Here is a 15,125-nt window from a genome sequence, read left to right as displayed (position 1 = left end):
GCCATAAAATACTAATGAGCTCTTTACTCTTCACCAAACATATACTTGCAGACTCATACTAAAGGGAAATTTATGAAAGCAATGAATTCATTGCTTATTAAACATCAAAGTACTTGTGCACTTCCACTGTTTTTGTCAACTTAACGAACTTGGACCTTGTAAAGTATGCTTACCACTAATATGAGAGTTGGTTATGAAGCAATCAGTTTAAATTCTTTTAATGACTCAGTATCAAACAATTAAGGAAAATCCTTTATTGTGCAAAGTTTACACTTTGTACTCACTAGACACTGGACGAAAATACTACAAATTCTATATTTATGCTATATTACAGTTCAGAAAAATCAGCAAGTACTTACCACCAAAGGCATGAACTGGGAAGGTGAAGGTTTTGTTTTACTGACCGCTGTGACCATCACTGCAGTGTCACCTGACTTAGTTAAACATAAACAACAACACTGGTAAATTCTTTTAAAATCAGATATTAACATATAAGCAGTGAATGACTGAATCCTCCCTCAGTTAAATGAAGGGAAGAGAAATGTTATTCCATGACAAAATGACTATGAAAATAATTATTCACAAGTAGTCCGATCTTAATCCCTTCGGCATGATCATGATCTGTATTAGAAAAGTCTAATAGTCTAAGTTTTTCAAAAGCAACAGAACTAAAGGGAAAAGGCTCACTGATAGCTTAGTCACATCCAATCATAGTTTCTACTTCTTATTAGGAAATTTAGACTATAAAGAAAAATTTCCCAAGTATTACTATTGAAGAAACCTGTAAAATTACTTTCTCTAGAAAAGCATTACAGAATTTACAAGAATAAAACAGAACCCCAAGTTTGGAAGAGATCTTAAAGTTCATTTAATATACCTAGTCCTCTGACTCCCTGATTGTCTGGAATGGTTCTGACACTACAAATGGTCTGAATTAATTTCCAATACCAAAATTCTAAGAAGTTACATGATGTAAAGATATTCAGTACCAGTCTTGATAACCATTTTTAAGATGAAAATTTAACAACTTGGACTTTTTACCTGTACTATAGCAGAGCCATCTGCAAATCTGGCCAGTTTTCCAGAGGATATTTCTAATTTTCTGTTTAAAATAAAAATTCAATACAAAAGGACTTAGGTCATCAGTACAATTCCCAGCTTAGTATAAAGCAATTAAAGATTCTAATAGAAGAACTAAAGGTTACCAAGCCCCATAGGCCCCCAACCAGCAAAAAACAAACTAAAAAGGGATAGAGTTCACTATCATTATTGAAGATACAGGGGAATTTAAGAGCTGCTTTAGGAAAAACATAGAAACCAAGGCACAGGATAATCTGAATGGCACAGTATTTCTGGGGTGCAAAAGCTTTCTTCTTCTTTTTTTTAAAATAATTTTTATTGGAGTATAGTTGCTTTACAGTGTTGTGTTAGTTTCTGCTGTACAGCAAAGTGAATCAGCTATATGTATACATATATCCCCAGAAGCTGTCTTCTTAAGTGTTTTTCCCATTTACCACCTTAGTCTCTTTTGTTTTACCACCCTTGCCTTGTTGACTAAAGTAGCCTTTTACCACACAAACTGGATCATTTCTCTCCTTAAATCCTTTAAAATTTCCCTCATTGCTTTCCAAATATAAACTCCAAGACTGACTGCAGACACCTTCATTTTCTACAGTGGCGCCAAGATAAGTCAATGGGGGAAAGAAACAGTCTTTTCAACCAATGGTGCTGGGACAATTGGATATCCATATGCAAAAAAGTTAATACAGTTGGACCCTTTCTTCGTATTATAAGTAAAAAGTAACTCAAAATGGATTATTGACTTAAATGTAAAAGTTAAAACTATAAAACTCTAAGGAAAAAACATAGGAATAAATCTTCATAAATTTGGGTTAGACAACGTCTTCTTATAGATGACATCAAAAGCACAAGTAACAAAAGGAAAAAAATAGATAAATCTGACTTCATCAAAATTAAAAACTTTCATGCTTCAAAGAATATTATCAAGAAAGTGAAAGAAAACCTACAGAATAGGAGAAATTATTTTGAAATCATATACCTGATAAGGGACTTGTATCTAGAATATGTAAAGAATTCGTACAATTTAACAATAAAAAGAAACCCAGTTTTAAAAACTGGCAAAGGATTTGAACAGATGTCTCTTCAAGGAAGATCAACAGATGGCCAACAAATAATGAAAATATGCTCATCATCATTAGCCACTACGGAAATGCAAATCAAAACCACAATGAGATACTGTTCACATCTATTAGGATGTTATGTGTTGATGACGATGTGGAGAAACTGGAACTCTCATACACTGCTGATTGAAATGTAAAATGGTGCATCTGCTTTGGGAAATAATCTGGCAATTCCTCAAAAGGTTAACAAAGAAGTACTATATGACCCAGCAATTCTACTCCTGTATATATCCAAGAGAAATGAAAACATATGTCCATGTAAAAATCTGCACATAAACCTTCACAGCAGCATTATTAATAACAGCTCCCCAATGGAAACAACCCAAATGTCTGCCAACTGACAAACGAGTGTATCAGGGAAGAGAGTACGGATACTGACAAGGACGAGCCAAGGAGTGGACTATCCTGGCTAAGAATAAGCCCTCCCAATTCTGTCAAAAACCAGGAGAGAAGTGGAGCCAGGAAAGCACTGTTAAAAGCTTCTAAAGCTAATATACAGCATGGGTTTGAACTGCAAGGGTCCACTTATACGTGGATTTTTTTTTTTTAGTAAACACAGTTCTTCACAGTCTTCCATTGGTTGAATCATCTGATGCAGAACTATGAATAGGGAGGCCTGACTATGGGACTTGAGCATCCTTGGATTTTGGTATCCTGGAACCAATTCCCCACAGATACTGAAGGACGACTGTATTTACAATGGGGACTGAATGAGTTGGTGAAAGAAAAGCAAACAAGCAAATAAAACAAACAAACCAGCTCTGCAGTGCCCCCAGTGTTCTCAAACCCACGCTTGATTTATAGTCAAATACCAAATTCTCCTACTTTCTTTGTTCCCTTTCTTGAGTCTAGCCAGTGTCTCCTTTAGGGGTCCTAGACCACCCACCAGATAGTCCTATGGTCCTGCCTTGGTGACTGCCCTAATTTAAACTGTTTTTTTCCCCAGGTGTGTGCAATTTATAGTATGTAAAGAACCAGGTGGTTACTTTCCATTGTCTCATGATCTCAGTTGGTGTTAACTGACCTATGTAATTTTTTCTGTTAATGCACTTTTAGTTGTTTTTGGTGCAAATCTGTTGTTAGTTTTGTATTTCATGGTTGATTTTACCTCTTATCAATTTACTTGCCAACATTTTAATGTATAAAATACCTCCAAATATTAATACATAATAGATTGCTAACACATCAGTGGCTTCTGGAACTGGAACTGGGTGGCTATGGAACTGTATGGGAAGGAGATTTTTGAGCTTTTTAAATGTTGAACCATATGAGTGAATACCTAATCAAAAAATACTTTTGAAAAAAATAAATAATAAAAAGGATAAGATGAGCAGGGAGATCCTATTGGTGGGCAGAAGAGTGGGAGGAGGTAGCTTAGGAAGATAGAAGGGAAAAGAGGAGCCACCTGCCACAGGAAGTAGAACTCCAGGGAGAGAGATATGCTTAAAGAACATTTTTAGAAACACTTGAAAAATGGTATGGAATGTAACCACCTTACTCCAACTTCCACCAAGAAAAATTCAGTAGTATTGATACAGAACTCACCCCACCCCCACCCCTGCAAACAAAACAAAACAAAACACCCACCTTTATGGTTTGGCCTTGCTTTGTTGCTAACTCACATTTCATCTTTCACTCCATCCACAGTAAGTTATTTGTAGTTACTCAATGCACTCTCTCACTTCTCTGCAATTGCGCTTGCCACTTTCTCTGCTACCTTCTTGCCTTTCAGGATTCACCTTGAACAGTAAGCTTTAGGGTGTGATAAACATCCCTCTGTGCTCCTTTAGCACCCTGTTCATACCTAATACCTTTCCCACACTGATTTTCTCAGCACTGAACCTCTGTTTATCTTACTTCCTCATCAGACTGTCTCTAGTGCTTTGTAACTCAATATCATAGATGCTCAATAACTTGTTTAAATGAAAATTAAAGTTACCCCAAAGGTTACTATGAGTATTAAATACATTTACCACAATAGTATACAACCTCCTAGGGCACTGTAAAGAATACTTATAACAAGTATAAAGTATGTGGTACATAGTAATCACCCAAAAAAGTTTGCTGCAAACAACAAACTTATGACAAAGAAAATAATTGATTTACCCAGCAGGTATGATATTTATGAATCTCATTGTTACAACACATGACACAAGTTTAAAAAGAGGTTACAAAAGAGGTCCAGGTTGACTAATAAATGAAAGATTCAAAGTAGATTATTCATGAAAAATTTGGAGGGCAGAGGCTAATCTTGTTGCTTTGAGTCCCTCATGCCTAACAAATAGGAAATGTCTGTTGAGTGAAATGTTCTGGGGCATTTCTTCAGAGAAGAATAAATGTTCAGTCCTTGAAGAATGGAAGAGATACCTTTTCCCTCAAAAAATCAAAATCAAGGAATGCCAGAGGTGGAAAGACCTTAGAGATCATCTAGTCTAGAGGTCAGCAAACTACAGCATGTTTCTTTACAGCCTTTCACCTAAGACTGTTTCTTACATTTTTAGACGGTTTGTAAACACACATGAATATGTGACACAGTATGCAGCCCACAAAGCCTAAAATATTTACTATCTAGCCTCTTACAGAAAAAGTTTGCTGAATCTTTATCTAATTCAGTCTCTTAATTTGGAGGGCAGAGGGGGGGGGGGGTTGGGGGGGCCCGGAAGTAGTGAAGTAACTTGTTCAAAGATCATTCAGTAACTTAGGGAGGAAGTCTTGGATTCAAAGCCAGATTTTCTGGCTTTTGTATGAACTAGGATCAAAGTTTTTTTAAAAGTACATGTGAAAGGTGTAGATATATAAAGTAAGCATTAGCAGTTTCATTTATTCTAAAAATGAATCCGGTAGTTTTTAAAAAGTGATTTTAGACATGAATTCTGGCAAACAGACCCCTAAAGAGAGTAACGGTTTGAAAAACAAGTTCAGAATCCACCTAGCCTCATAGTACTAGCTTTGGTTGACTCTGAGAAAGCTACCTAACCTTCTCTGAGCCTCTGTTGTTTTAATACATTTACTACAGGCTTAAACATGAGAATATCATATAACCGGCGTTCAATAAACTGACCTTGCCCTTCCCTTCCTACCCAGGGTCATACAGGCCAAGCTTTTTAGGCAGTAAACTGAATTGGATGACGTAAGCATCAATTATCAACGCATTATCTTTTCATTTCATAGCCCAGGAGTCCCCGAAAAGAAAGGGAACGGAAATCGGGTGGACAGACTGAGCTGGGGAAAAGAAGCCCGGAGCAGGGCAGAAGGGAGGAACAAGAAGCAAAGGGCACGAGGCTGAGACAGTGCGAGAAGGAGGGTGCCAAGAAACAGACTCCAAACCCGGAAAGGGAAATTTGGAATTTAGGTTTGGGATAAAGAGGGGGAAAGAGACCTGGGGTGTCGGATTCGTACTCTAGGAGGTGAATGTACTCGGGCTGCCCTGTCATGACGCCTTGTGAAAGAACAGAGAACGCACACCGTTCCTTACCTGCTGCCTAAGTCCACGGCCACGGTTCGCGACCCCGCCCCGTCCCATAGTGCTCGCACCTGCAACTGGGTGAGTGTCCGACCCCGCCCTGGCAGACGGAGGGGACCACGGCCCAGTGGCCGGAGCTGGAGGCACGAGCAGCAAGGCCTGCAGGCCGCCATGACACCAGGCAAGCGCTCAGCCCGGGCTGCGCCCTGATTGGCTTACTCAGCAGGTAGTGGGCGGGGCCTAATGCAGTTTCGTTTCTGCGGTGCAGTGGGGAACGCTGGGGAAGCGGATACCAGGCCGCTTTCTACGAAACCTAGAGAGGGCCAAACCTATCTGAACGCGACTGTGACTTAACCAGTCCTTCTTTCCGTATTAGCCAATGAACAACAATTAGAAAAATAATGTGGGCTTTTTGGTTGTTTTTTGTTTTGCTATCGTAGTTTAAAAGAAAGTCCTAGAATAATGTAAGCGTTTAATAAGTAGAGTAAATATAGTAGTAATAGAAGTAATCAGAAAACACATTATTGTTTGGCTTATGGGAGCTGAGAATTAGGAGAATTTGCGTAGTGGGCCATGGAAAGAGATCTTTCTCCCCTCCTCCGCCCTGGCTTTTATTTTATAAATTCAAACAACAAATATATTACTACGAAGGTTTGCGTTAATTTATTTCTAGTAAGTTAATTTCACTTCTTGTTGACCTATATCGTCATTTTATATATCTTTATGATCATTTTGGATTCATCTTCCTTTCCATGGATAATATTTAGCAGTTTATTCCGCTGCCTGTTTTGTATTTTCAAGTGTTAATACTTTCTAAACCAACTCTTAAATGCAAAGTGCTTGCTACTATTTAAAAAAAAATGTTTTGGAAAATGAAAAAAGTTTTTGGAATTTGAATTTGATCCATTTCTAGGGGGTGGATAAATTTCTCCCACCCCTCTTAATCTGCCTGTTGGAAAATATTAACGTGGTTCCTGGAATGAACCAAATGATCATTTTTCTACTATGAGGGTCATATTTCTCTTTTAAGGTCATAATCCCATCCCCCCCAAAGAAATCCAAACAAAATCCAATGCACATTCAAGCAGGGTTTTAAGAACAAAAAATGTTAACTCCAGACAGACAAATTATAATATTTGGTGGCAAAGCAGCTCCCTTATACCTTGCTCTCAAGAGCTATTATCACTGATTTGGAATTTCCATGCCAATAGAAGGGATTACTGTTAACTCTATTTATAGGTATTTAGTGTTAAAGTAGTTTTTGCCTCTTCCTCTACCTTTGACTTTACCTTGTTGTCAGTGTTTCCAAGACCATTCTACTGAGACCTGTTATAAGGACAAATCTATCAGAATCTACCTGCCACAATTCAACATGATTTTAGATTTATAAAATAAGAATACGAAATCACCTTTTGGTAGAGTACCTAAGTACTATATAATCATTTTCATTTAGGCAGTATTGCCTAGTAGTTTAGAGCATAGACTTGAAGTTGTTACCAATCCCCAAAGGGTCAGTGACCCCTCAATGGGTCCTTTGCCTGGAGTTGCAAATGCCACTCAAATGAAACCAGGTTCAGTATAGCACAGCAGAAACTTTTATTGATGAAGGAATTGAGAAAGGAGAGCTCATGCTCTAAAAATACCTTCTCCCCAAAGGGAGGGGAGTAAGGGAATTTTAAGGGGTAAGAGGCAGATAAGTCATCAGGGCTGTAGGAAAGGGTAGAGATTTCCAGGGGCAGCTGGGGGTAGCTGGGGCATACGCAGTTTTCCATGCTTCTCTGCACAAGGCATGAATTGTGCCTAGCAGAATACAAATCCTCCCCTTGGGCAGAGATTGTAGCACAGTAATGAAGCAGAGGTAACTTTGGGATACTTCCAGGTCTTGTCTGTGTAGGTGCGTTCCTGTGGTCAAGTCAGAGCCGGTTCAGGACAGTTGACCACTGCATATCTCTTAAAGCACAGCTGCAAAACAACGCTGTCAAACACCAGGTGATTTGGAAATAAGGAGATAAATCAAGGCAAGTATCCATTAGCTCCCAGGGACTGGTACGGGTGACAGAGTATCTCCCTTCTCCATTCCTTGATGAATGAATAAAGTTTCTGCTGTGCTATACCAAATCTGGTTTCATTTGATTGACATTTTCAACTCCAGGCAAAGGACCCATCGACCGATTGAGGGGTCTCGGACCCATTGGGAATCGGTAACAAAGTTAGTCCTGAATGGTCCCAGTCTTGGCTTTGCCATTTGCTAGTTGTCTGACCCTATCTCTCTGAGCCTCAGTTTCTTCATCTATAGAAATGGATAATACAAGTCTCAAAGGATTTTTGTAAAGATTAAACATGACAGAGGATGTAAGATGTTTATCACAGTACATGGCACATTGTCAGCAACTCAATAAATGGTAGATTCAGCTTTGATTCAGCCTTTTAAAAAAAAATTAATTTAATTAATTTATTTTCTATACAGCAGGTTCTTATTAGTTATCTATTTTATACATATTAGTGTATATATGTCAATCCCAATCTCCCAATTCATCCCACCACCACCCCCGCCCCGCTTTCCCCCTTGGTGTCCATACATTTGTTCTCTACATCTGTGTCTCTATTTCTGCCTTGCAAACCGGTTCATCTGTACCATTTTTCTAGATTCCACATATATGCATTAATATACGATATTTGTTTTTCTCTTTCCGACTTACTACACTCTGTATGACAGTCCCTAGGTCCATCCAAGTCTCTACAAGTGACCCAGTTTCGTTCCTTTTTATGTAATTCAGCCTTTTCTTAATTTTCCCTCTAGTTTTCTCTGTTTGAAATACTGAACAACCTTCTTTCCTTCAGAAACTAACCATGGATCGGTTAGCTTTCATCCAGTTGGAAATGCTAGAAAGCAGAATGTGCACATTAAACCCAACTGTTTCCTCACACCAATCCAAAATAATTGAAATGGTAGTAATTGGATCATAAACTCCAAGGCAAATGTGGATAGTGAAATCTTGTGGCAGAGCATTATTATGAAGTAGTCATACAGATGATCAGGCTATGTTTACATTAAGCATTTTAAGACTGACGTAGAAAGAAACGTATAAAATGTTTAAATTCTTGTGGTTGTAGCTACTGAAGCTATGACCCATGAGGTTCAATCTGAAATTGAACCTCACATTCTGGAAGTATAGTTCTGCCAAGTCTAGTTCGACAGTCAAAATATAATTTAAAATCAGTTTCTTTACCTTGAAGCACATTAACGGTGATCCAATTTAAATCCACCAGCAATGTTTCTCAGATCTCCTTTTCTCTTTTCTTCAAACTCCAATGAACCTGCATCAAAATAGTTAATACCACTGCACCCTCTGAGTAGCAATTTAATTTAAGTAAAACACCATTGCATTAAATGATTGTTAATTAAAATTTAATTTGGTTTGTAGTTTGGTTTAATATTGATAAATAGTTATTTATTTATTTATTTATTTTAGTTTTACGACTAAGCTACCAGAATAAGGAGCTTATGTTTTGTTATATATTTGTGCATATTTAAGCAACATAATAAAAAGTATCTTCGGACACTGAAGGGATACATGAAATTTTTTTTTTTTTCTTGAAAGAGTGTAGCCTATTCAGCATTAAGAAAGTCTGCTCAACACCATTGCCAGAGGGAGCTTTCTAAATCACAAACCTAAATGTGTCTCCATCTTGATTAAACTTCTTCAGTGGCTTCCTAAATCTTTAATCTACACGATAAAATCTCAACTGCTTTGTGTGGACTATTTAGCCTCATCAATTTTGACTTACTACCCTACTTCTTTATCTCCCTCTCCTCATTTTATTTTATTTTATTTTTTTGGCCACATGGCATGCAGGATCTAGTTCCCTGATCAGGGATGGAACCAGTGCCTCCTGCAGTGTAAATGTGGAATCTTAACCATTGGACCACCAGGCAAGCCCCCCTCTCCTCATTTTATATTCCAAGTAAACTGAACTACTTGTTCTTCTCTAACATATCACCTTCTCTTCTGCCTCTGTGCCTTTGCATGTATGATTCTCTGTGCTTTGCACACATCCCCTCTCAAGTGTCAGTCTTGCAAACTCAGTCTTCTGGTCTCAGCTTCAATACTATCTTCTCAGACTTCCCCAGGCTGACTTATGGGTACAGTCTATGTCTGTCCTCCCACTTTATTAATTAATTCACATAGTCATTATTTCACCCATGGAAATGAATGTGGGAATAGGTACTGCATAGTGGTTAAAAGTGCTGGCTCTGGAATCAGATTGTCTAGGTTTGAATCTCACCTCTGTCACCTCTTAAACATGTGACTCTTGGTAAGTCACTTACCCTTTCTATACCTCCTTTTCCTCATTTGTAAAATGAGAATGAAAATATCTACCTCTTCGGGTTGTTATGTGGATTTAAATGCAGCCTTATTTTTATGGAACTAAGTATAGTCCCTGGCATGTGGAAAATGTAATATTTATTTATTTTTAATTAATTAATTAATTAATTTTTGGCTGTGTTGGGTCTTCGTTGCTACGCGTGGGCTTTCTCTAGTTGCGGTGAGCTGGGGCTACTCTTTGTTGCAGTGTGCAGGCTTCTCATCATGGTGGCTTTTCTTGTTGCAGAGCACGGGCTCTAGGCTCATGAGCTTCAGTAGTTGTGGCATGCGGGCTCAGTAGTTGTGGCTTGCGGGCTCTAGAGCGCAGGCTCAGTAGTTGTGGTGCATTGTCTTAGTTGCTCCGCGGCATGTGGGATCTTCCCGGACCAGAGATCGAACCCGTGTCCCCTGCATTGGCAGGTGGATTCTTAACCACTGAGCCACCAGGGAAGTCCCAATATAATATTTATTAAATACCTGCTTTATGTCAGGCACTATATGCTAGGCTCAGAGGATATAAGGGTGTCAAGACAGTCATAGGGCATAAAAATCCCTGCTTTATGGAGCTTGCAATATAGTATGAGAGACTGACAAAAACACAACCAAACAAACAGAAAAACTAGAGTGTGATTAATGCTAAGAAGGGGATAAACAGGTTTGAAGATAGAAAATAGTGGGATGAAGGCATAATTTACATCAAATAAAGTGCCCAGGGAAAGACTTCCTGAGGAGAAACATTTAAGCCAGCCTGAAGGATGAGAAGGAGATGGCTTCTGAGACATGGGGGCCAGGGGGGAGAAGCCACTTGCAGGGGATGGTTACCCCTAAGTCAGGAAAGAGTTTGGCTTCTGTGAGGACATATGGAAAAGCCAGTGTGGCTAGAGAGTGGTAAGCAAGAATGTGGCAGTCGCTGTCAAAACGGTTGGATCTGATTCAAGGAGAGGACCTAGAGTAATAAGAGTAATCAGCATACCAACGATGTCACAAGCCATGGAAATGCATGATATCACCTAGAGAGAGGTTAGAAAGAAAGGAGAAGAGGCCTGGGTCTGAGCCCTAAGGAGGGAGAGGCTGCCAAGTCTATGGAAATGGAGCCAACCTTGTTGCAGGAGGAAAGCTAGGATGTACTATGCTAGGTATTTTCCATTTGCACCTGCTCCGTCCATTTTCTACCCTTCTCAGCTCTGCCCTGTACCCCAAGGGGCTGATTTATGGATTGTAACACCCCGACTTCCTGGCCCTCTGACTTTTGGTTGGGTCAGCCAGTGGGAGACACCAGCAGGAGATCAAAGGACTAGAGGAGAGAGAAATTAAAAACATAGAACCTTAATTCCTTGTGGCGTGGCTGTGACTGCTTCCACCTGTCACTGCAGCACCTTCCAGGTGGCCCTGCTTGCTTGACTCTGGCTATCACTCCAACTACACTGTTTCTCCTCCTTGCTGCTTCAAGCCTTAACAGCTTCCTCCTGTTGCCCATCTCTCAGTGCCTCATCGTTCCTCACTGTTAGTTCCAGAATCTGCCTTCCCCTCTGTAAATAGTCCTTTCATTAAATTCTCTTCAGAACTCATCCGAGTATGCCCTCTGTTTCCTGCTTCCCTTTGCCCTGCTCCTCAGAGAGGGTCTCTCTTCACTCTTTTGTGTCTCAGCAGTAGAACACCGTTACTTGTTACAAGAAGCATGTTACTCTGGAGGTGAGAGTTGAGGGGTATGCTGTTCTGATTAACCCTCAGTCTTAGGAAGGTATTATCTCCCTGGATCTTGGGTAGTAGTAGCATTCTCAGTGCTGAAGCCCCTCTTCCAGCTGTGATTCTGGGCCCAGCATGTATTCTGCCTCTTCCCCAGAGGTAAAGGGTTATGTTGTTTCTTCTCCCACGTGCAGTGGGTTTTCACAGTGCATTAGGGTGACAACATTTACCTTCCCACAGTGGGTAAGGCTTTTATTCCTATGGGGAGGTAGGGGAGAAGGATCCAGTGGGGCTTCTGCCTTTCCCGCAGTGACTGCTGTCCTCCTTCTCCAGGATTGCACCAGGAAGGACACTTTCTCAGGACCCTTGCTCTTACCCTAGGCTTTTTTTTTTTTTTTTTTAAATTAATTAATTAATTATTTATTTATTTATTTATTTATTTATTTATTTATTTATGGCTGTGTTGGGTCTTCGTTTCTGTGCGAGGGCTTTCTCTAGCTGTGGCAAGCGTGGGCCACTCTTCATCGCGGTGCGCGGGCCTCTCACTATCGCGGCCTCTCTTGTTGCGGAGCACAGGCTCCAGATGCGCAGGCTCAGTAGCTGTGGCGCACGGGCCCAGTTGCTCCGCGGCATGTGGGATCTTCCCAGACCAGGGCTCGAACCCGTGTCCCCTGCATCGGCAGGCAGACTCTGAACCACTGCGCCACCAGGGAAGCCCCTTATCCTAGGCTTTTTTGTGAGTGCCCAGTGAGGTCCACGGAGAAGAGCCTGTGAGTGGTTGTGAATTCGTCTTGTATCTGCAGTGTCCAGGGGTTCTGTAGTCTTTCGGCAGCCCACACTTGGCCTTTAGCAATTGGTTAAAAATGGCAGTTGAATTCTTCTTGCCAATGTGTTTTGGTGACTGTGCCTGATAAGCAAGGGCTCATGTCCTATCTCTCTTTGGAGGCTCTTATCTTTCCTTAGGTTTCAGATTATCTGGTTACTCTGTCATTTTAGCTCTCTAATGGGTTCTAGAAGAGTTGTGAATTTCCAGATTGTCAGTTGTTGTTGTTACTGTTGTTATTTATAAGGATGGGATGCTGTTTCAAGATTTCTGCATCCTAAGCAGAAGCCAGAGGTCTCACATGTAATTCAAGACCTCTCCTCTCCACTAGTCCAGAGAGGTGAAGAAAAAGTAGAATTTGTTCTTTCATTATTTTATTTTTTAGCCTCACCTTGCCTCCATAATTTTTATGGTTCTTCCAGGATTGGGACAAAGGAGGAGAGAGCAGAAGAGAGATGAAAGATTTCAGTTTCTGGAGCCAATGGAGTCCTTATTTGACACTGTCTGGTTTTCATGTCCCCCATTACTGCAGACATCCAAAACCTGGCTGTGATATGGGGTGTATTGTGGGACCACCTCTGCTGAGACCACCAAACTGCACAGTTTCCTAATGTGGATACTTTCTGGGTGATATTTTGTGACCTTCCCAGCTTCTGCTCCTGGTGTTCTATTGCACAGCTTCTTACTGCTGAGATCCTTTTGTCTTGGCTTTTCATCAAAATAGCTTCCCTGGGTTCTCTTGGCACACAAACTCACACATCCTTGCCCCCCAAACTGGTAGCACTGTAGCTTATTTCAACCACTGACCTCTTTTCTTGCCCTGCCATTGCAGGTGGCTCCAGTCAGTCTCTGGCCTCCAAATTCTCTTATGTGGGAAGCAGGCACTAGAGTCCATATTCTTAAATGTCCCTGTATGACCACTTTGGAGTAGCAGGATGGACTCTCACCCAAAATTTGGTTGGGTGTCAAGACTGATGTGACACCTCCACCCCCCGCCCCCCACCTCCATCCACATACCAAGTGAGTATGAAAAGGTGTATTACTTACCTAATAAGGCTTATGGGGGAAGCAAGACAGACTTCACAAGCTGACTTGAAAATGGCTTGAGAAAGCCAGGAAAGGAGACTGGCTTGGAGTTTTTATTGTGGTTATGAGGTGGGGCAGGGGTGAGTGTCCCTATGTGTGGGTGGGCAGAGGTTTGTGTGCTTTGGATTTCCCACTGCTGCCAAAGGAGGGAGCACTTGAGCTTTCTTAACAGTGTCCCAGATGTAAGGCACAAGGAGAAGAGGGACAATGAGGGTTGCAAGTCATCAGCAAACATCAAAAAAATGCATTCAAATTCTTCATTCCAGTCCTCCAGCTCTAGGTGACATATGTCAAGCCTTCCTGAGAACTCTCTTACTGTGTTTGCTCCTATTTCATGGCATCACAGGGCTATTTTTTTTTTTTTTAATTGTTTGGCTGGGCCACGTGGCATACAGAATCTTTGTTCCCCAACCAGGGATCGAACCTGTGCTCCCTGCTGTGGAAGCATGGAGTCTTAACTACTGGACGCCAGGGAAGTCTATTCTATAGCTTAATAAATGTTTAGTTGGGGAAGGAAATAATATTTTTCTAATTCTCTTTCAGTGGTTCTCTTGAGCTCCCATTGCTTAGTTTGGTTGAGGGTGGGATGAGCAGGGAGGCTCTGTATTCCTCCATGGAAAGGGCAGGAAAATGCCACATCTTTCCTAACTAGGCTGGCAAGTCTCTACCTACATAACTTTCTTTAATTCAAGTTCCAAATTGTTAGTGTCCTCTGTTTTGGCTGGAATGGGTGATGGGAGTTGATAATCATGGACTGGTTCTGCTGTCTTGGATCTTGTAGAATGTTGGGGTAATTATCACTGATTATTTTCATTTTTGGAGCGTTAACCGAAATTCTGGTACAGTAGGAAAAGTCCTCATTTAACATCCTGTTTTACACATAATGGGAGGAAAGTTTCCTTCACTGAAATGGGACAGAAGGTGGGGATAAGAGCAAATGTAGGTGAGTTTGAAGGCTTGCCTAAGGGAGAATCAAGGAAATTTGTCTTACTTCAGTATATTTAATGAAGTTTGAGGTAAGGCCAGTAGCTGAGATTTGGGGGTTGGGGGAAAGAGAAGATATATGAAGTTTAGGAAGAAAGTTATTTTGGGGGATAGAAAAGTGAATCTGCTTAGGAAGCATGATGGGATTGCCAGACATTGGTACATGACTGTGTGCTCTTTGAGATTTGTGATCATGAATTTCAAGGGAAACCAATCTATTCATTTGGGTGAATTTTTTTTCTAGCAAAGTTTACCTGTTTGGGGCAAGAGTGGAGAAAATACATGGTTGGATTCATCTAGAGATGGGGTTTTCTAGGTGCTATGGACTGAAGTGTGTTTCCTCAAAGTTCATATGTTGAAGCCCTAGCCCCCAGTGTGATTGTATTTGGGATAAGGAAGTAATTTAGGTTAAACCAGGTCATAAGGGTGGGACCCTGATAGGATTAGTGTTCTTAGAAGAGGAAACACCAGAAAGCTCTTTCTCTCACTCTGCCATGTGAGAACACAGTGAGAAG

General features: G+C 40.6%; 1 protein-coding gene and 1 long non-coding RNA gene across 3 annotated transcripts in view; one reads left to right on the top strand and one right to left on the bottom strand.

The window, feature by feature from the left end:
• PNPT1 (polyribonucleotide nucleotidyltransferase 1) overlaps nt 1-5,867 on the bottom strand; it is a 41,520-nt gene extending 35,653 nt beyond the window's left edge. The window contains exons 1-3 of the mRNA XM_059943290.1: nt 5,677-5,867; nt 1,042-1,102; nt 360-434 (exon numbers count right to left, since the gene is read on the bottom strand). Coding sequence (XP_059799273.1) covers nt 360-434; nt 1,042-1,102; nt 5,677-5,837 — 297 coding nt within the window. The 5' untranslated portion in view covers nt 5,838-5,867. The remainder of the gene's footprint in view (nt 1-359; nt 435-1,041; nt 1,103-5,676) is intronic.
• The window catches only part of LOC132377192 (uncharacterized), a 209,228-nt gene that overhangs the window by 45,949 nt on the left and 148,154 nt on the right, over nt 1-15,125 (top strand). The gene's annotated exons all lie outside the window — the stretch shown is intronic.

This window comes from Balaenoptera ricei, chromosome 13 (assembly GCF_028023285.1).
Source record: "Balaenoptera ricei isolate mBalRic1 chromosome 13, mBalRic1.hap2, whole genome shotgun sequence".
Lineage (NCBI taxonomy): Eukaryota > Metazoa > Chordata > Mammalia > Artiodactyla > Balaenopteridae > Balaenoptera > Balaenoptera ricei.
Note: the sequence above shows the minus strand (reverse complement) of the source record. Positions and strands in the feature narration are given on the sequence as shown.